This window comes from Choloepus didactylus, chromosome 1 (genome assembly GCF_015220235.1).
Source record: "Choloepus didactylus isolate mChoDid1 chromosome 1, mChoDid1.pri, whole genome shotgun sequence".
Taxonomy (NCBI): domain Eukaryota; kingdom Metazoa; phylum Chordata; class Mammalia; order Pilosa; family Megalonychidae; genus Choloepus; species Choloepus didactylus.
The window spans coordinates 70272744-70295400 of NC_051307.1; the positions used below are offsets into that span (position 1 = coordinate 70272744).

Genomic DNA, 22657 nt, shown 5'->3' on the forward strand with positions numbered 1-22657 from the left:
GGCCTTCCAAATGCAGCAAGTAACCATGTATTATTCCAGTTTCTCTTGTAAAAATAGCCTATGCAACTAAGTAGGACTTTCCCTTAACTATTTATATGGACTTCAAAGTGCCTATGGATTCATGACACAGGTTCAAAGAGAGCTTATACTATCAAAGGAAACCTTTGTTCTCCAGAGGAACCTTATTAAAGCCTACTAATGTTTCAGTTGGTTTCCTTTCAGTTTGGAAGGCCCTTTCCAGAAACCATGATCATTTTATGAATCATACCAAGTACCAAGTGTTTGCTAATCATGCCCTTTCCATTAAACACCCCAAAGAAATTTGCATCTCACATTTGCCAGGGTCCATATATATTTTTCTTTCTCTTATTTCACCTTCATGTTTTTAGGAAAAATGATGGTGCACTGCTCAGTGCACTCTTTCTATAAAGAGCAGCTAAAAAAATCTTGATGTGGAGTCATAATATCATAAATATAGCCAGGCACCAAGAAAGTACTACAGTAGATACAGAGATTAAGTCACATGCTCAATATAAATTAATACAAATTAATGTGTAATAATTTGTCATTGGCAGGTTTCTTTTTTGCTGCTAAAATTAGACTATCAAGGTAATATACAGGAAAGTTGAAAAAAATCCAGGTTGTTCCATTTAGAAGAATCATTTGTGATGGTTTTCTGAATGTCCTTTTTAAACAAAAAAAAAAAAAGTTGTACCTCAATCTGAAAAAAAAAATAGTTCAGTTGGCCTAATTCAATAAACCCTGCAAACTATTCTGGAGTACAGAGGATTTCTATGATTGTGAAAACAAGCTCACGCCCTGCACACCACCCGCACCTCCTACCCCCTTCTCTCTTGAATGTTGTTGAAAACAAAGTGATTCTCAGAAACAGAATTTGCATTCCAGGCTCTGGGCCATGGAAAATTTAAATAGGCAAGTTATGCACTTTTGAAAATGATGTTTTATACTGGAAATCGTGAGACCCTCCAAGCCTAATAAAATGAATAGCATAAATCTCATGATAAAGACAATGTTTGCAAGACTATATAGGGGCTTTGCTTTTTAAAAAATAATGAGTTTACTTTGGGTAACTTTTTTTGAAGTGAACAGCAGCTGTGACAGTGAGGCTTTTATTCTCTGCATGTATATATTGCAGTTGCATAAGAGTTACTGGGCTCCTCAATCAGTCTTCTGTTTCCCTGTTGAGTCACCTAGCAACATGCACTGTGCACCACTGAATCGAGTGTGGTTAATGTGAGCCAATCACAGATCAGCCTGTAGCACAGTGCCATCCTCATGGGCAGAAATCAGACTGTTTTTACTCAAACTAAAGGTATCATCAAACTGGTGACTGTTACCTGTGATATATGTCTGTCTGTTTTGTTTTAGGCTATACCTTAGAAACAAGAAATCATGCTAATAAACCAGTCCAGGACCAAATATGTGACATGCTTTGTCACTACTAATGCAATTTGGGGGGAGGGGGAGAGACTCGAACAACATCCAAATCAACTGTGTTGCATTCAGTGCACATCTGAGGTTAATAAAATCATTCAGAAGTGAGAATAGGACTTTAAATGTTCTCAAAGATTCCTTCTGGTGATTGTGCAAAAAGCTTTGAGGTCAAATGGGGGCCCTAGAGAGCCAAAGGCTGTCTGTGGTGTAATGGGAAAAATCACTGACCTGGTGTTCAGGATACCTAGCATTTTTAGATCTGCTGCTAATTACTGACTTTGGACAACTCGTTTCCCAATCTGTGGCACAGATTCCCTCATTAATAAAATGAGTGTTTGGAACAGATGGGGACTTTTCCTTCTGTGTTATAAGGATCCTCTTCAGGAACTAATGAAGAACATTGGGGAAGGTGAGGCACAGCTTCTACTAAAACAGCTAGAAATCTATTCAATATTTCAGAGTTCATCATGATAATTTGTTCAGGAAAAAAATGGAGGGGTCTGGCTTTATAAAAGCATTTGAAAATCATAGCCAAGTTAATCGGTAAGACATCTACTCCTCTGGTGTCCTGTGACATTAAAAGAAAGACTCTACTCATGAAGGAGAGTGGCATGTACATGTGGATCAGTTCTTCTTGTGGCGACGGGTACAGTTTGTTAGCTTCATACAGTTATCCCAAAGCTTTCATCTGGATATTTCTCTCAATGTTGAATCAGAATTGAGCAGTTCCTCCCCAAAGTTATTTAACCAGCAAGTAAATGATGTTTTGGGAGGGGAGGACAGAAGCAAAAAGTTACCTGTTTAACAGATAAGGACTACACTGTATGTTTCATTTTGATTCTTTAAATATAAAAACCCTTTTTTCCCCATCTCGTGAAGAAAATACACCATGATTCTATATACGCCACAGTTTACTTAAAGTACCTCAGGATTTATAAGGGGTGATTGTTGACAAAGTACTGAGAGAAGAACTTTTGAGTCAACTTAATCTGTGCGTCTGCCTCTTCTTGCTCTCCTCCTGTATCAAATTGAGCTGTCCTATGTGTGGTTTTTCATAGCAACGTTAGTACACATTGGATAATATACAAGTAGTTTTGCATTCATCACTATTATCTCACCTGGCTTTGAAATGGCTAGATACCAAAAAGTAAACATTTTAGGAAGTTGCTGCTTTCTGGTCTCTCCAAAGGCTAATGTTAGTAGTATTCACTATTAACTAACCAACTATTCACTAACTAACTAATAGCCTGGGTGATAAAGTAAAAAGACGTCTATTTTATGGTATTTCTTCCTAACCAGTTCCCATCCCCTTACCTTGATTTCTTTCTTCCCTGGCATAAAAATCTCCAGTATAATATCTCCAGCTAATATAACATAGAAGAGGAGGGAAAAGTAAGGCTGCTATCTTATGAAATGTTTCAAGTTACATTACATATTAAATGTAGCTTAGCTTTCATTATATATAATAAGACCTCAGAAGATACTACTGAAAACCCTGCCATCTATTTGATTAAAAAGGAAATCATTTAAGTCTTAGCATTATATGCCATTTCTATAGCTAATGGCAATGCATTCTACATTCTGCTACAGAATGAAGTCTGAATGTTCAGCCACCCAACTCCACCTCCCTAACACAGACAGACAGACACACCACACACACACACACACACACACACACACACACACACACACTGTAAAGGACTATCACATTTACAGTGAATATTACAAGATATTTTAATCCTCCTATTCTATAATTTTAAACTATTGTATTGCATTGCAGTATGACCCTGTGATAATATAGCTCCTAGCTATGTCAGCAAGGAAGAAGAAAATGAACTAAGGCATGGTTGTACCATTTAATAAATGTTCAGTTGTAGTAATTTTAGAGAAACTTAGTCATGAACAGAAGAAAATTTGGCTTAAATTAGTGCCCTTGACTAAATTACTTTAATAATACAAATAAATTTGTGGCATTACTTTTCCTTTCAATTCTGTACTTGGTTATGAATTCTTGGATCATATTAAGACATAATTCACAAAGTTTTTTTTAACACTTTGGAATCAATATGCAATTTTGCTAAAATAGTACATGTCCTGTTTTATAGTCCTCCAACTAATACCCATCGATTGTTACAACCTAATATAAGAGAAAATTACATACAAAATATGTAGTTAATATGGAGGGTTTGAAACAAAAGTATTAGAGAAAATAACTCAAAGATATGCAATAGGTTTTACCATTACTCCACAATTTTATTATTCCCCCCATACTCTCTGTGACTCTCTCTTCCAAGTAGAAAGATGAATAGCAATGTAAAGAAGACTAAATTTTAAGCATCCTTTTGTCAGGTTTTCCTAGGTTTGCTACAGTTTCATTTTATTGAATGAGAAAGAATTTTAGAAAATATTTTTGGAAACACATGGCCTTGGGAAAGAACCAAGGATTTTAACACATCAATTATGTGTGCATTGGTGAAGTATCTCAAGGTTTTCAGAACAAAGTAAAGGTAAACATTCTATGTTAGAAAAAAAAAGAATGTGCCTGCTTTGATATTTGAAGTTGGTAGACTATAAAACAAGCAACTTGGCAAAACTGTCCACCAGTACTTTATATTTAGAGACTAGATTTTTTCAGGGGATTTTCAAATGTCTCTATGTATTCCAGGAATAGATACTACTGAAAGAAAAGTTAAACACCATTTGTTCTTATTCTTATTAATTTTGCCTCTCATTGGACAGCATAAATTAATTTAATATGTTACTCTCTTGAGCTCTCAGGGAAGGTGTCATACGTAACTCATTTGATTTCACAGAGAACTTGGCTTACTCTCTTAAGCCCCAAGAATTTTCATTCTGCTTAAATATTTTGCATGCAGGCCTCTCTCAAGTGTATTAGACATTTCCCTTTTAAACATGGACCCTGAATAGAATTCAGTATTTTATTAGTAACTCAGAGTTGCCATTATGTACACTAATAAATTTATGAAAACATTGTGATGGTATCAAGGCCAACTGATATGTGGAAAGGTTTAACCCCCACACTGTATGTTTCCAAGAAACTGTTGAGTTTTTTTGTAACATTTTATAATTTATAATTTTTCTGTTACCTTCTTAACAATCAGTAGTCAGATGTCACTTCTTGTTTGCAGTAATGTAATTGTCTTTGTTGTTTCTTTTTTCTATATTTTTATCTTTTTAAAATTTTACTTATGCTTTGTTTCTACTCTGTATTTGGAAAGTGGAAAATCACCCTTGTGCAAATTATATTATTAAAATTGTATTTCTAGAATTAATAGTAAATAGGCAATAATAGTACAAAGTACAGCATTAATAGAAAGTTAGCAACTAAGAATAAAATAACTTAAAATCAGTTTATCAGAAATTATTGCCTAAATTATTAATCAGTTCTTCTCTAAAGCCTCTATTAAAATTTATGCTTATAGAACTTAATATATTTAAAATGTTTCTGTCTATCATCTCAAGTTCCAAATTTGAAAATGTTCTCCACATTCACATTTTTATAATGTTACTTGACTTTAAAGATAAGTTTTGGGGTACATCGGCATCTTGGGCTTCTACATCTACTAACTAGGTTTTTATTTCCCTGTTTTTAGAGCAGTAATTCTTAAACTTCACTTTGCTCAAGAATCCCTAGGGGAATCAGTTACAAATGCGGATTTCTGCAGTGTTCCCCAGAGATTCTGATTCAGTAGGCCAGGTGGAACTCAGAAATCTGCATTTTCAACAAATGTCTTGGTGCTTCTGATTCATGTGGATCAGCCTTTACCTAATGAGTTGGAAGTTTTTTATAAATAGAAAGTGCACATGGTAATAAATCAGGGATTATAGTTTCCTATTTAGTACATTAACTTCTGTTTCACTGTCAAACCCGTGTTTACTGCTTATAAGGCATCCAGAAAGCATTACAGATATTTTATTCAAAGAGTTATAAACACTTAAAATAATATTTAAGATAATAACGCAAATATTTGGAGGGGATGGTCTAACCAGATTTCTAAATTATAGATTATATGGGGAATCTATTCTATATTTTGTTGCTTGTTTTTCTGCTTTGGGCAAATTAATTCTTTTGCTATAAACCAAATCATGCATGTCCTTTTTTCATCTATGTGTACTTAAAACCTTTCTACTTAACTTTAGAGCAACCATCTAAACCTGAAATTGTAAGCAAAGCACCATTTCTGGAAACAGATCAGCTACAAAAGGTAAGAACTTGCTTTTGATTAACTGCCTTTACTTAGCCTGGTATTAAGTACCTTCTCTTGGCCATGGATGCCAGAACACATAAGAAAGACGTTGCTCTCAAGAAGCTGACAGTGATGCAGGTGCCACTTAGCATGCACAGGTACAATGAGGCACGGAGGGAGGCATGGTCATTTCTGAAGAGAGGAAAGGAGATGCGAGCAAATAAAAACATTAGTCTTTCTTATTTGGATGAACAGAATGTTAAATGGAACCATGGAATTGAGTAGATTTTCTCCAGGCCAATGGTAGAAAAAAGCTTTCCAACAGCATGTAATAATATGATGTGAAAGAAATGACATGTTTGAGAAACTTCAAGTTTTTGTTGTTTTGTTTGCTTGCTTGCTTGCTTGCTTGCTGGTACTAAGATAATGAACAAAAGAGTGCTGCAAGAGATGTCTGGAGATGTAAAGAGAGACAGGATCATGACAAGCCTTATATGTCATGTAGGAATCTTGTGCTTTATTCTACTGACAAATTAAACAATTGAAAGTTTGAGGTAAAGTTGTGAAAAGGTCAGATCTGAAAGATCACAATTGTGGAGTTGTGAAAGGACATCCTATTGAAGGGGACAAAGCTGTATTTCCATATGTGGGCACATCAGCTGACGACCTCCTTTTCATTAGCTAAAATACCTAAATTTTCCTTTGTGGAGGAAAAAAAAAGTCTGGAGTTCTTTGAGTCAGATTAAATTTTACTATATAATGTTATTTGATAAACACCAAATATTGAAGTTAAAATACTTTTGAAGAAAAGCAGTGGGGATTATATAGATCATGGTAATATATATAGTACAATACATATATAGCATGATACTAGAAAGGCAGCTCCACTTTAACACTGTTAATGATTCCCACGTATGCAGATGTATGAACTGTAATAATAGTCAAAGTTAATACAGTTATATTATTTAATGTTAAAAATGAATAATATCAAAATGAATCTAGTAACGCTTTTAAATGAATGTGACTTTATTAATAGCAGCAGCATCTAATGCACATTTAAAATTGGGCAACACTATTTTTTTTAAGACATTGTTTTTCTACAAAAGAACATTGATTCAGTCCTTACTGCTTGGAAGGGCAAGTTTGACTTGACAAATGGGTCAAGAACCTTTGTAATATCTGCAACTCCAGATGAGTTTGGGGCTCCCAAATTAACAACCCCTGACTGAAATAAAGGAGTAACATTTCTTCTTTATTTTGAAGTTGGGTGACTGCATATCAGAAGACAGTTATCCAGATGGCAACATCACATGGTACAGGAATGGAAAAGTGCTTCAACCCCTTGAAGGAGGTGAGTATGATGTGGGCAATAAATTCAGATGACCTGTTTTGACTTTCTCTTGTCTAGACATCTTTTAGAATATCCTGCATCTAAATGTGTTGCCCTATTTTGATCTCTGACTCTGTGCTTTGTTGTTTTAAGTATCCACTAAATCATTAAGTAAAATTTTGATGCCATTTTAGCCCTTGTACAGAAGAATCAAGAGCAGAGAAAATTATTTCTGTATATGGCATGTTCTAGAAGTTAATTAAAGTGAGTGGGAAATAGGATTCCAAGATTCTATTTCTGTCTATGCCTCTGATTCATAGCTTTGAAAAGACATCCCACCTCACTACCTGTCAGTTTTCCCTCCTGTTAAATACAGTGAGAAGGACAAAATCACTTCTCAAAGGTGTTGTGACATTTAATTAAGGATTGTGATTTTCTGATGAAAGATCCTATCATTAGTTCTCTTTATTTTCTTCAGTGGTGGTCATAAATTTTAAAAAGCAAATGGACCCAGTAACTCAACTCTATGCCATGACTTCATCCCTGGCATACAAGACAACCAAGGCTGATATACAAATGCCATTCACCTGCTCTGTGACATATTATGGACCATCTGGCCAGAAAATGGTTCATTCTGAAGAAGCAGTCTTTGATATTTACTGTAAGTTGCTCAATATATAAATATACAATTTTAATTTATTAGAAAGAAAACTCAAATGCTATTAATCTTTTAAGTCCCAAAGCAAAATGTTTTGGGATTCTGCTTCCAACCCCCCTACCATAACCCCTTCCTCTTTGGCAAACGTATAGCACAAACACTTACCCATCTTATGGTGTCTTTCACTGTCCACTGCATTCTGCTAGACCTTATGTACTTAAAAGGCAAGATCTGTATCTTAGTCTGATTCCTTCTGGTAGTCCTCAGCCCTCACACACTGTCATAAACTTTGTAGGAGTTCAAAATGTTTTCTGATACTTTTCTAAATGAATGACAGGCTTATGACTCGCTGACCTTTCTGGTGATTTCCATTTTTAATAAAGAGATTTATTTTATTAATAAGATTAATTGTATAGCTTAAATTGGATGTTGTAGTCCAAGATGTTTTGGTTCATTTTATATACTTTCTACCATAGATTTGAAGCACAGAATATTAGGCTGCAAAGGAACCTTTGCAGTCATCTGATCTAACTCTGTTGTTTTACAGAGGCAGAAAGTAAGGCCCAGGGCCCTACCCTAAATTAGCTGTAGAGACTGGGTTAGATCCTCTTCTCCAGTGCTATGCTCTTTCCTGTAAGACAGGTGCCAGGGTAATTAATGATCAAGAGCAAAGGTGCTGACATCCCAGTCCCAACAATGTGTTTCTAGAAAGGTAGCTTAACCACTCCAGGTCTCAGTTTTCTCATCTTGAAATGGGAAAATATATCATACTAACTCATACTGTTGTTTGGGGATTATGTGAAATCATAAATCTAAAACAGCACACTGCAGTGAAGATCCTGAAAGCTTGAGTGCCCTGGGACAGTATTCTCAAACTTTTCTGTGTGTCACGATCACCTGAAAGACCTTGTAAAACACAGAGTGCTCCACCCTGCCCCCGAGTTTCTGATTCAGCAGGTGTGGAAAAGGCTCCAAACTTTGCATTTATAACAAATTTCCTTGTGATGTTGTTGCTGCCTATCTGAGGACCACAATTTAAGCACCACTATTCCAAGAAGACTTTAGAGAATAAAAGGGAAAGGATGGAACAATACATTTAAGTAAATGAAGTTTGATGAATTCATCTTGAGAAAGCTTGAAAACGATGTATTAGTCCATTCCTTCTTTTTTTTTTCTTTGTGTGTGTATATATATATTTTTTATTTTATTTTGAAATAAATTCAGAGTTACAGGAACAGTTGCAAAAACAATACAAAACCCATACTCCAGTATACCCCGTCCCCCCTCCCCTGATACCCCAATCCACCAAATTTAACATCCTGTCACACCACCATTTCTTTCTTTCCCTCCCTCCCTTCCTATCTATCATCTATCATCTATTACTCTGTCTTCTGAACATATGAGAGCAAGCTGCACACATCCTTGAACAAACAATATAATTCACATATACATTTCCCATGAGCAAGAACATTCTTTTATGCATTCCCATTAAGCGCAGCTAAGAAGTTCAAGAAATTCAACATTGATACAAAGCTTACATTCTATATTTCCTTTTTTTTTTTCCTTATGTCCCAATTGTGTACCTTTGAGCCTCCTCTCCTCCATCCTCAGATTCCATCCAGGATCATCCTTGGCATTTAATTGTCATTGCCTATTTAGACTGTCTTTTTCTTTTTTTTTTTTCTCAATTGTGGAAACATATATACAGTCTGAATCTTCCCATTCCAACCCCTCCCTAACATTCCATTAGTGGGATTAAACACATTTAGAATCTTGTAATGCAATCACCTTCCCACCATCCATTACTAGAAATTTCCCTTCACCCCAAACAGCAACCCTACACTCATTTCTTAACTCCCCATTACCCCCTCCCCCACTTCTCGTAACTCATACTCTACTTTTTGTCTCAGTGGTCATATTCTCTGATAATTTCTTTGTGTTTACCGTGGGGCTTAAATTTAACCCCTTAAATCTATAACAATCTTGTTTTTCTTTGATACCAACGTAACTTCAAGAGGACCACATAAACTATGTTCCTCTACTCCTCCATTCTCCCACCTTTATGTAGTTCGTGTCAGAAATTACCTATTATACATTGAGTCCAAAGCCACTGATTTGTCATTAGAGTTTATGTATTTTATATCCTGTAGGAAGTAAATAGTGGAGTTACGAATCAAAAATTATTGACTTCTATTTGTATTTCATTGAGGTCAGAGAATGTGCTTTGAATATAATCAATTGGTTTGTTTTTTTCTTTTTTTAATTTATTGAGGCTTGTTTTATGTCCCAGCATATGGTCTATTCTGGAGAAAGATCCTTGATCACTAGAGAAAAATGTGTGTCCTGGTGATTTGGGATGTAATGTTCTATATATGTCTGTTAAATTTTTCTGTATTTCTCTCTCCTTTCTTTGTTTCTCTGATGGTAGGGTTCCCTTTAGTATCTGAAGTAGGGCAGGTCTTTTATTAGCAAAATCTGTCAGCATTTGTTTGTCTGTGAAAAATTTAAGCTCTCCCTCAAATTTGAAGAAGAGTTTTGCTGGATAAAGTATTCTTGGCTGGAAATTTTTCTCTCTCAGAATTTTAAATATGTCATGCCACTGCCTTCTCACCTCCATGGTGGCCGCTGAGTAGTCACTACTTAGTCTTATGTTGTTTCCTTTGTATGTGGTGAATTGTTTTTCTCTTGCTGCTTTCAGAACTTGTTCCTTCTCTTCAGTATTTGAGAGTCTGATCAGAATATGTCTTGGAGTGGGTTTATTTGGATTTATTCTATTTGGAGTTCACCAGGCATTTATGCTTTGTGTATTTATATTGTGTAGAAGATTTGAGAAGTTTTCCCCAACAATTTCTTTAAATACTCTTTCAAGACCTTTACCCTTCTTTCCCCTTCTGGGACACCAGTGAGTCTTAAATTTGGGCGTTTTATTTTATCTATCATATCCCTGAGATCCATTTCGATTTTTTTTATTTTTTTCCCCATTCTTTCTTTTGTTCTTTCATTTTCCATTCTGTGGTCGTCGAGGACATCGAGTCATTGTTCAGCTTCCTCTAATCTTGTATTATGAGTATCCAGAGTCTTTTTAATTTGGCCAACAGTTTCTTTTATTTCCATAGGATCTTCTATTTTTTTTATTTACTCTTGCAATTTCTTCTTTATGCTCTTCTAGGGTCTTCTTTATGTCTTTTATATCCTGTGCCATGCTCTTCTTCGTGTCCTTTATGTCTTGTGCCATGCTCTCATTGTCTGATTTTAGGCCTTTGATTAATTGTGCCAAGTACTGTGTCTCTTCTGATCTTTTGATTTGGGTGTTTTGGATTTGGGTTCTCCATATCATCTGGTTTTATCATATGCTTTAAGATTTTCTGTTATTTTTGGCCTCTAGGCATTTGCTTTACTTGATAGGGTTCTTTCTGGATATAATACCAGTATCTAATTTTTCAGATCTATAGCTTGGTGGCGTACACTTTCTCTAACTAGCCAGCAGATGGCATCCGCGAGTCACCTATTCCCCTCAAGTCAGCTCTCCCCAACTTTGTCTTTGTGGTGTGTGGGGATCTGATTCTTGTAGCATTCAATTGGTGCACTAAGTTTGGGTGTGTTGTTGGTGCTGTCTGCCCAGAATGAGGGGGCATGTGTCTGGGTGGTTAGGGAGACAGGGAAGCTTTAATAATCAAACCTCCCAGGTATTCCCGGAGATTTAAGGCTGTTGCAAGAGTCTAAGCCTTGATTTCAATCTTGCCACAGATTGTCTCTGCCACTGACCCACAAGTCCTTGGTATTGGCGTAGGGTCTCTGGGATTTCCGAGCGGGTCCCCTTCCCAGCTGTGCTCTTCCAGGACCTCTGCTGAGGGAAGGCTGTGCCATGTCACAAGTGCACGCCAGCCTCCAGGGAAGCCCTGGGTCACTGAGCCGTGCAGGGGTGTTCCCAGCCTGCTATAAAGATGGTTGAATGGGGCGTGTTAATTTCCCCCTTTTCGCACAGCTCTGCCTTCCCAGCTCCAGGACGATTAGCTGTGTGTGCACTAAAGGCCACTGTCCACAGCCAATATTGTGGCTTGTGCGTGGCACTGTGGGAAACACTCTTGGTGCAGCTCTGGGCTATGGCTCCGTCCCTGGGCAGAAGTGTCTCCAGCCTACCGGGGAGATATCTGCAAGGGGCGGTTTCTTTCTCCTTTTGGCTCCCCTCTATCCCCCTGGCCCTGAGACAATCAGGAGCATGTGTGGGGAGGGCTGTCCTCCATGCCAGACACCAAGGCGTTGGCCACAGCCCACTTCTGCAGTGCTTCACTGCGCGGTTCTCACTGCTGTATCTGCAGCCGCTCCCAGGGTTTTTTTTGTTTTTTTTTTTTTTAAAGAACTAGTCAGTTTCCAAATGCCAACCCGCAGTTTCCCCACACTGCAGCGCAGCCACCAGACTTTCAGCCAGCTTACTCACTCATTTCAGAATGCAGACTCCCGGTTTCACCAGATGCAAGGTCCCTGTGGATTTAGCAGACCTTGTCTGGCTGGTACATCAGTGGAACTGGTGTTCTGGGTCACTTTCTGGCTTTTATCTAGTATTTTTCACGGACGTGTTTTTTTTGCCCTGTCTCACCTAGCCGCCATCTTAGGTTCTCCAGTCCATTCCTTCTTTACCCTACCCAATCAGCAATGAAGTCCTATAGATTATACATTTTGAATCTTTGCGTTTGTCTGATTTCTGCATTCTGACACTAAGTTTTTGCCACCATTCCTTATTGCCTGTATTTTTTGCAGTAATTTCCAAAGTGGTGTTTTTCCTATCTGTCCACTCCTCTCTGCTCCACCCAAACAAACTGCCCTCCATGCTGCTACCAGATATATCTTTCTAAAAACGCAGATCTGATCAGAGTTATCAGTTGAATCTTTACACGCCGTTTCAGTATGCCCCGAGTCCCTTTTAGATCTAGCCCTGCATTGTATCTCGACCTTCATCAGTTCTCCACTGTATTCATTGTACTCCTATGTTCTAATCTCTAAATTCTTCCTATAGAATACTACCTATATGCCTTCCCATATACTGTCACTATCCCACCTTGGTCATTTAGCTAACATCTACTTATCCTTCGAAACCCAGCCTCAGTGTTAGTTCCTCCCGCAAGCGTTCCAATCTCAGGCTTCTGTGACCTACCAGTGATCCCTATACTTCTGTCACATGCTGTTTTTATGTTATAGTCTTAATTAAGTTTGGTGTCTGCTCTTGTGAACAGACTGAAAATCTTTTAAGGGCAGGGAATATGCTGATTTTAACTTTATAACTCCAGCACTTAGTGCCTGCACAAAATAGTTGCTCAGTAAATATTGGCTCAACAGAAGGACAGATGGAAAAATGGGAGGAATAAAACTTGAGCAGACTCTTTTGATCTTCGTGCAAGGGTTTATACAGAATAGTGCAATATAAGGTTCTCACAAGATCAATTCAAGTCAAATTTTGAATGCTAGGTTAAGGAATTTTTATTTCAATCCTTACATATTGGGAATGCATGAAGTATTCTGAATATCAATGTAATATCCAAAGACTCTTCCAGAAGACTCATTCAGAGGAAATATATATGAAGGAGTAGAAAAAAGGGATACTCAAGTTGAGGGAGTAAAAGAAATTTAATGGAATGGTTTAGGTGTAGGTTAATTAGGGCCTGGCCTCAGGATGTGTCAGTGGAAATAAAAGGGGTGAATTAGATGCAAAAAACATTATGAAATTTGAATCATTAAGACTTGGTGATTGAGTGAGTAAGAGAGGGCAAAAGAGAAAGTCAGAATAACCAGCAGAATGATGATTTAATAATAGGCAGAGTTAAATTCAAATTCAGAGGCAAGGGGGGAGCAAGAAATCATTAAATTTGTTATAGGCACTCTAGGGGATATCCAGAAAGTTACTGTTAAAGTCAAACGTGTTGAATTAACCCTCTGATCGCAGTTTAGTTCTTCAATTCTCTAAAAAAGAGAATAGCTTATAGAAAAAGGATCAAAGGAAAAAAAGGAGATTTGAAGAAGAGAAGGAAGTCACACAGACTGTAACCCCTAGCTGTTCTGGTGTCAGCCTTGATCAGAGTCATGCAGCAGTGATGTGGTACATGTTGAACCTTAGCTTTAGTGAGAGAAGGGCCCTGCACGGAGAAAGGGAGACCCTGAAAGGGAGGTCAGTGGAGGACCAAACAAACTTCCTCTACTTTCCAACTTTACCGGGACTGCCAATCAAGGTACTGCTGCAGGCAAATCCAGGAAAAGATATAATTATATTAAATCAATCGTGGTTTACACTCAGAACATTCTCGGCAAATATTTGCAGAGGTCCAAGCTTAGAGAAAAGGTAAAGAAGTAATCTGTTTCAAACCAGTTTTTTTCTGCACTTTAAACTTATAAAGTTAATAAATATCTGTAAGAGATAGAAAAAAGCCTCCAAATCTACCACTTATTTGTGGTATTATCATTCTAGTAGCTAATAACAAAATAGGACTTCATGGATAGATTTTATTTCGTATTACCAGTTTGGAAATGTAGACACATGCCTCAGTAGTTAATAAGTCTTCTGGAAAAAAGTACTCTAAAGTAAACCTTTGCATTATATGATTTAAAAATTCATTACTCATTGTATTATTCAGCTTTATAACAACCGCATACCTTAGAAAGTAGGTCATTTTTAACTGCCACTATCATCTCCTTTTATTTCCCATTTGCTAGATATGGTCCACTGTATTCAGCCTTTAATTTCTTTAGCATTCTACTGTTGAGCAGCAGTCTATACTAAAGAATACCTGTTGGCCCTATTTTCTCTGTAAAAATGACCAAAATGGAATGAAAGTTGCTTCTTGGCTCCAATGAACAGGATAGAATTACAATACATTTAGAGTCCTGTTGATTGTGTTAAGAGTTTTCTTCAGTTCACGGGATTCATCTTTTAGAAAGCAGAACTCCTCTGCTTCATGCCAAAAGTCTTGCTGATTTTGTTTGTCATGTTTCTTTTTATTTAATTAAAGGAATTATTATGTGATATGAGTGCAGTAGTGCCTAATAGCTTTAGCTACTTTGCTAGCTGATTCAGTCTTTCCAAACTGTAAGATTCATGTAATATAGTTAAATTTCCTTATAATGAAATCATACAGTGAGAGCGTTCCTACTGGTCTCTTATAAATAAAGTAATTATGGTCATTCCTACCTCAGTTCAAGACATTTTGCTAAGAAAAAAATTGATTTTTATATAACAGGATCTCTTTGTAGTCTGCTCGTACCAAGATTAGTACTTGGTATAGCAAGTAGCTATTAACTTCAATTCATCTATAAAAAAGATACATTTAAGTAATTTCCATTGCTAGCTTCTAGAGAAAATTGTGTATAATTTAGTCATTTACATTGTATGTACAGAGTAATATGGTACTTGATGAAAACAGTTAAATTGTGTCTGTGACTTTTGCAGATCCTACAGAACAGGTTTCAATACAAGTGCTGCCACCAAAAAATTCCATCAAAGAAGGGGATAACATCACTCTTAAATGCTTGGGAAATGGCAACCCTCCTCCTGAAGAGTTTTTATTTTACTTACCAGTAAGTGCTTAAGCATTATTACTAGAACTAAACTACTATGTTGAACTAGGATACTACTTTCATTTACTATTTTGTACTGTTGCTTGGCATCTGGCTGACATTAAGAATTTTATGTACTCATGTAACTTAAGTAAAAAAGGATTTTATTCTTGGGGAAAAGGGACACCTGTAGAATGTTCATTTAAAAGCTTTCTTCTGTACCTGCCAGTGTTCTTGTCTCTTTTCAAAGTTAAAAGGGTTCAGGGACAAAGGGGGCAAAAAGCTGACCATGAGAAACTGTAATTACAGGTACTCGAAATTTAATCATTATCCAAATCAGCTATGAGAATCTGCTTTTCAGAAGCAGATAACTAGAGAATGACTAACAATGACAGGAGAATGGTCTCATGTGGATTCTAAACCCCACAGTGTCATCCTGAATATACCTCTGACCCTGTGAAGTAGGAACTGTTCCATTGCACATTATTTTTTGTTCAATAGACTAAAACTGCCTGCCATTTCTGGTCAGAAGATATAACCTTGAAATTCCATCTCCTCAACTTTTATGCATATCTTACTGAAAGAAATGACGTATATGGAGAATAATTTGGAAAATTCCTCTAGAATGTGTTCTAGATGTCATTTTAGGTGGTATGGAGACAGAATTTGAGAGAGCTCTGTCTCTGAAGGCACTTGCTTGCTCCACCACAGAACTGCCCTTACTGATTTGTGTTTGACATCACCTTACATTGAGGGAAGCCATATACAAACCAAAACTGCATTTTCTGCAGGCATGTGTTTACAAATGTCACCCACTGCACTACTTAGAAGACTAGTATAAGTAATTTCTCTTAGACTTAAATGTTGACAGAAAACTTTGTTTCTCCTAATAAATTGGCCTGCTGTTTTTGTCTGAAGCACAAATGAAAATTTGAAACTAATTATGTTTTCAATTTGGCTATCAGAGATGTCATAGACAAATTTGTGTCACAATTTCAGCAGCAATACCTGTTGATTATTTTTTCTTGATAGTATATACTCCTAGTAATCTATATTTTTCCTGGTCTTAATTTTTTTTTCTCTTTCTTTCTCTCTCTCTTCTTTCTCTTTCTTTCTTCTCATGTTCCTCTTCCTTCCTTCCTTCCTTCCTTTCTTCCTTCCTTCCCTCCTTCCTTCCTTTCTTCCTTTTAGATGTTTGGCATGTTTTCTTTTTAGTTGCTTCATATCTTTTTGTGGAATTAGACAAGGCATAAATATAAAAATAAAATATTGGGAAATTTTTTAAAATCTGCTTTAAAGCTCAAACACAAGCCGCACTATCAATAAAATAGATATACTCAATACAATATAAATTAGCTCTTCAGTTTGCTTGTAACCAAGATATTATTTCTCCAGGAATCAGATGTTGGTAACGCAACCATGTATGCTTATTTTTCCAATATGATCCTTCTTTCTCCTCTGAGAAAATGGCATTCTCATCAAGAAACACAACTGTTCTCATTGTCGCTAAGTGTAATCATCTAACATTTGCCTCTATCAAAAGGGACAGCCAGAAGGAATAAGAAGCTCAAATACTTACACATTGACAGATGTGAGGCGCAATGCAACAGGAGAGTACAGATGCTCCCTGAAAGATGAAAAAACTATGGTTGCTTCAACAGTCATCACGGTTCACTGTAAGTCACCATCTTATTCATTACCAGCTTCACTTCAGAAGTCCTTAATATTCTAACTTGACTGTCTTTTCAAGTAAATTGTAACCATATCTTTCTTAACTTGGTTTCAATAGACTCATGGAAGAGCATCAGTCAGCCCAAATTTGACCCAGGTTTGCACTGCAATACTTAAACTTTACATGAATTTGATAATTGCAATTTTTTGCAGTGATAAACCTCCATCCTCTTTCTAAATGTCTTCAACTTCTGGTATCAGTAAACAAAATTTACATGGATCTTAAAGAAACAGCCCATTTTATATTTGAAAAAAGTATTTAAGTATAGAAGTTCATAAGAATTGCAGTTGGCTCAGAAAAGACTGGATTAAATATCTTTTCTATTTGAGAATAATAATAGCATCCAAACCTAAACAACACAAAGTTACTGAAGACTCAGTCTTTGAAAGAGGAAGAAGAGACCACTAAAAGTCATTCATTGGTTAAATGGACTCTATATAGACAAAGGAAATTTCTGGAAACAGAATCTCTTCAAAATCACCTTGAACACCCTCTTTTATTGAGTTTTGAGCTGTTTTTAATCTTCATACTAGAAACGTTATATTAATCCAATCCAGTAGAAACAGGGATATCCAGAAGTGTATACAAAACACACTTTACTTGAGTTCTTTATTTTGTAATTCATGATGGTCCACATTATTAATGCATCTGAAGAAGGGCATCATGGAAATGGGAAACTGCTTTGCCCTGCCCCTTGGAGATACTAGGAATTCACAGATTGCCTGATAAGCAGGTGCCCTTATTGCTTTAAAGTACAGGCCAACCTTTCTAGTAAGTCCTTTGCACTTAAAACTACCATGAATAAGGTTTCCTCTAGTTTTGTTCCAACTGCAATCTTGTTGAGTATGAGTTGTTCCTTTGTTTCAAAGGAAATTGTCTTTGGGTAAAGGTTCTAAGTGTTTCGTTTCACTCCACCCATAATACAAGGAAAAAATGTGGGATAGGGGCTGAAACTTTGAGGAAGAAACCATTCACTGGGAAACAGAGGAACCAGATGGTTACTTTTGTGTATCTGGAATTGGGAACACACCCTGGGGATCCCTATAGAAACACTGGGCTGTTAAGAAATGTTCACAGCCAGCCATTTCTGTTTGCTCCATATTCATGTTGCAAGGATTTGAATATATCCACCATCAGGGCCTAGTTGGATAGAAATCAGTGACCTCTCACAATAACAGCAGAGCTTCTTTCTCTCTGAGAGGCAGCCAGTTATGGGACCATTTATCCAGGACTTGTTCATAGAAAAAAAATTAAAAATTAAAAAAGTAGTGAAGTGAGGAAACATAGCCAGCAGATAGAATCGCCTATGAAATAACTCTCTGATCTCATTGATCATGAGATCTATGAGTTCTTTGTGCCAATAACCAATAATTCAATGCCATTGAGATCGTATAGTGTCCCTATGTTTAAAAGATGCTAGGCACACAAGGCCTTAAAATGAGAGGGCTCTTGTTTCTATTACTGGTAGGTCAGGCAGGGAGAGAAAGATAGCCGGCCAGTAAGGCAAAAGCTTGGCTGCAGCCCCATAGTGCTGCTATGGTCAGCAGTGATAGGGAAAAAAGTTACAACCAAACCAGTAACAGTTTAATTGAATTCAGCACTTTTTAAAAATGCATTTCAGTTTGACAGACTGTAATATTGGATTTTAAGATTTTATTGTTCTTTAAAAGCCAAAAATCATTGCAAGTAAATCATGTTTTACTCTAAATTATATGAAATAAAATGTATAAATCCTATTTTTGCCCATTTCTGTTTGATTTCTTGTTTTGTTTTTTTTTCCTCCAAAAACAAGACTTGTTTCCTTTCTATAGGTGACTCAAGGGAGTGTGGGTCGAGAAGCACCAACACACACCCATACATGGTGGTAGAACAGACTTCTTATCAGAGCTCTCGGCCATAAATCCATTGTCACTGAGGAAACATCTGCTTTTCCTCTACTGATTCATGCACATATAGATTCTTCATCAGAACTTCAAGAGTTCATCATCATCCTTTAAAATCACATTTTTTGTCTTCTCACTGGCAAGTTAACTGTCTAGCTAATCAAAGCCTATTACTCATACTGAATAAAAGTTGTTATCTGAAATTATCATTGCCCTAATACTCTGAGGAAACTCCACTTTACTATGCGACATGCATTTTTTTGGTAACTAGCAAGAAGTCAATAAAATATGCTTTTACCCTTTATTCATTCAACAATAATTTTTGAGAGCATGCCATGTGGCATGCACTTTAAGATATAACTGTGACAAATCAGGTCAGGGTCCCTGTCCTCATGGTGCTTTTAGCTTAAGAGGAGAGAGAAGCATTTAAAATGATTTTTCAAACAATTAACAAATTGTGATTATAACATGTACATCAAAGGACAAGCACAGGGACAATGACAAATTCCCAATACCATAGGATAAGTCCCAGCTCCCAACCAAGATTCTTTGTGAATATAGCCTCAATTAATTCAATGAGTTAAAACTATTCATACCAGACTACTCACCATTGTGAAATCAGCCAAATGCGCTCTTTCCTTTGCCTTTGCTTATTTGGCACACATTTTCCCTACGTCTCCACCTATCAAAGCCCATCTCAACCAGGCACATGAACAGATACTGCACCAGGTTTGCTACTAGGTGCTGACTTCATGCACCTTGAATTATAGTCAGTTGAATGCATATTGCTCTAGTGCATTAAATTGCAAGCCCATTATTCATCTCTGTATTTCACATCAGTTATGGGACATAGTAACTCTATAATAAATGTTTGTTAAATTGAATTGAATTTTCCTCATTCAGATTGTACTATGACAATAAGATTTCTACAGATATAATTTTTCATCTGAAAGATTCTGCATCCTCAAATGTGTTTATATTCTATACTGTAAAAAGTGGTATCTGCTAACAGTGTACCTAACAATAGATCTTATTTAAAATTTCAACTGCATGAGAAATGGAGTACCATTTTTAAAAATTGTCTGATTACTATAGTCAATTCTCTGTGAAAAAACACACAGATTACGTCATGGTTTTCTAATTTATCACCTGCTATTTAAATATACTTTATTTTCCAACTCTTTTTATAATATTTACTTATTATCTCTATTTTCTTCCAGGTGATTTAATTTTTGTTTTCATAAGGTGTTGGATCCTAGGGCAATATGCAGTCAAAACATCAATCATGCAAACTCTAAATAAATGCGTAATCAATTAGATTGACCATTCACTTGTCCAAATTGGCCCAAAGCTGGCTTAAAAAAACTAGACTGATTAAACTACAGTCCTGTTATTTCAGTCACATAAATCAGTTCTGAAGCAGTTAGAAGGATTTTTTTTTTCTTTCATCTTCTCCCAAAATTACTTTCCTGGTGCATTTCAAGAAGATTTTGTGCTTCACAGATTTGGATTTGTCCTTAAATCCAAGTGGAGAAGTGACCAAACAGATTGGCGATGCCTTGCCTGTATCATGCACAATATCTGCTAGTAGAAATGCAACTGTGGTATGGATGAAAGTAAGTAATATATCTTAGTAATATCATGCTGTTTGGACTGATTCTTTTTTAGGTTTTTTTTTTTTTTTTTTGCATTTTATATTATATCCAAAAATGCATTTTCAGTTATAATGTTTAGACACCCACATTCATACTTCTCTCTTTTCTGTCTATGTGTAATAATAAAAATCAAACCACAATACAATTTTAAAGGTACTCAAAAACAGTATGGTAACCTTAACTAATGCTCTGAAGCTTAGTATGGGGCATTACTTTAATTACGTGTATATACGGAGTAATTGTACACACATACCCATACGTAGTTATATACTTTAAGGCTAAAGCATTTCCGATTTATTTTAACCTACACTAGACCCACTTGACGCAACAACCTGTGAAACATCCAGGGCATTTATCAGTTTTCCTATATTTCTCACAAAGACATTCAGACAATAGAAACCAGGTACCTCCTCAGTGACAAAGAGAGACTATAGCTCAGGCCTTACTGGGGGTAAATTTTATGCTCCGGTCACACACCTCACTGCATCTCTGCTACCAAAACTAATCTTACATTTCTGGATGTGGATTACACTGGATTAGGAGTGCCTCAATATTAGGAATCCTTTTCATCCATAGTCCATAACAACACCTGGAGCATACTAAGGTCTTGGTTGGTGTTTCCTGAGTTAGTACCTACATACTTGCAATTGTCTGAAATGTAAGCCATTATCTGGGGACTCAATCATTGCTATTTTTTTAGAATGAGAAAGTAGGATTGAATTAGTGATTTGAAACAAGGTTATCACTGAAGAAAAGGTCATGACTGAGAGTTCTCCGCTCAAATATCTAAGCAACCAGTGCACTTGTTAACAGAAGCATATCATGCACTGATTTTTAATCAGTGATGTGTTCACAAAACACACAAAAACTGTTTGAAATAGGGGTTGACAAGAATAAACTTTATAAAAAATTTTGAGAAACATATTGCTAGTTTCTTCTTGATGAAAATATAAATTATTTTTATATTGCTGTACTATCTGCTCTTTTAATCTGACCCCTTTTAATGCAAGTTCCTTTGTTATTTACTCTCTTACTGTTAGAGCTGTTTCTTATTTTCACTTTCTTTTAGCCACACCTTCAACAATTTCTTGTTCTCTCAATAGGCTGTACATTTAACATGATACATATATAGTAGTCAGCAGTCAATGGGCTAGACAAGTTCTAGCCCACAGTGTGATTTACCACAGGTCTAGTGATACTAATTCTGCTGTTGCTCAACCAGTTTCTACAGTGACTGCAGTCACTGTTGTTAATTGAATACCTAACATCCGTATGCCTTATCAGTATTCCAGGCTAATGGTTAGTGGATGGGGGGAGGGAATCATAGTGGACAACAATCACAGTTTAGTTGTCTGTTCAGGAGAATTTCAATTCCCAGAAAAATAGATAGGATTATTTTCTGTATATCAGGTGGTTTTAAATTCAGTGTTACATTCCCTTTGTTGATATGAGTTAAAATAGTAATCTGTTGTTAGAAAAGCCATTAATTTTTGTTATAATTGCCATGACTCAGTAATGGATCCATGTCTTGATAACTGAACAATACAAAATGACTTTGAGGCCTTTAGATCTATCATTGCTTAGGTACCTCAAGTTTCCATGTCTGTTCATCTTAGATCATCTGAATCCACTACAAGGAGCAGTTATTATTGACTGAAATTTTCCTTAATGTAAACACATTACATCATTTATCTAATTAAGTCTGCATAACAATTATAAGTAGTAAAATCATTACCCCATCTCACAAATAAGGAAACTGAGTCACAGAAGTTTATGAAATTGCTCCAAATTATAAATTCAGTAAATGGAGGAGCCTGAAATAAAATTCTACTAGGAAAAATGAAATCTATATTTGAAAGTATCTAAAGTTAGGAAGAAGAAGCTTACAGTTTCATTAGATTCAGAAGAATGGTTTTAGGCCTAATTATTATGTAATAAATACATTGAGAGTTATAATTATGCCATGTGAAGTAATTAACTTTTCATTTACTCAGGATAACATCAGGCTTCGATCTAGCCCATCATTTCCTAGTCTTCATTATCAAGATGCTGGAAACTATGTCTGTGAAACTGCTCTGCAAGAGGTTGAAGGGCTAAAGAAAAGAGAGTCATTGACTCTTATTGTAGAAGGTAATAAAATAGTTGGGCAGCAATTCAAAATTTTCTTTGAAAATTTGATAGCTAGTTTCTATTA

The 22657-nt window shown here is 36.2% G+C and overlaps 1 protein-coding gene across 2 annotated transcripts in view; it reads left to right on the forward strand.

The window, feature by feature from the left end:
* ALCAM (activated leukocyte cell adhesion molecule) overlaps nucleotides 1-22657 on the forward strand; it is a 217341-nt gene that overhangs the window by 156784 nt on the left and 37900 nt on the right. For both annotated transcript variants that reach the window (XM_037835049.1, XM_037835047.1), the window contains exons 4-10: nucleotides 5617-5681; nucleotides 6927-7014; nucleotides 7472-7654; nucleotides 15087-15214; nucleotides 16737-16869; nucleotides 20312-20424; nucleotides 22458-22593. In XM_037835049.1, coding sequence (XP_037690977.1) covers nucleotides 5617-5681; nucleotides 6927-7014; nucleotides 7472-7654; nucleotides 15087-15214; nucleotides 16737-16869; nucleotides 20312-20424; nucleotides 22458-22593 — 846 coding nt within the window. The remainder of the gene's footprint in view (nucleotides 1-5616; nucleotides 5682-6926; nucleotides 7015-7471; nucleotides 7655-15086; nucleotides 15215-16736; nucleotides 16870-20311; nucleotides 20425-22457; nucleotides 22594-22657) is intronic.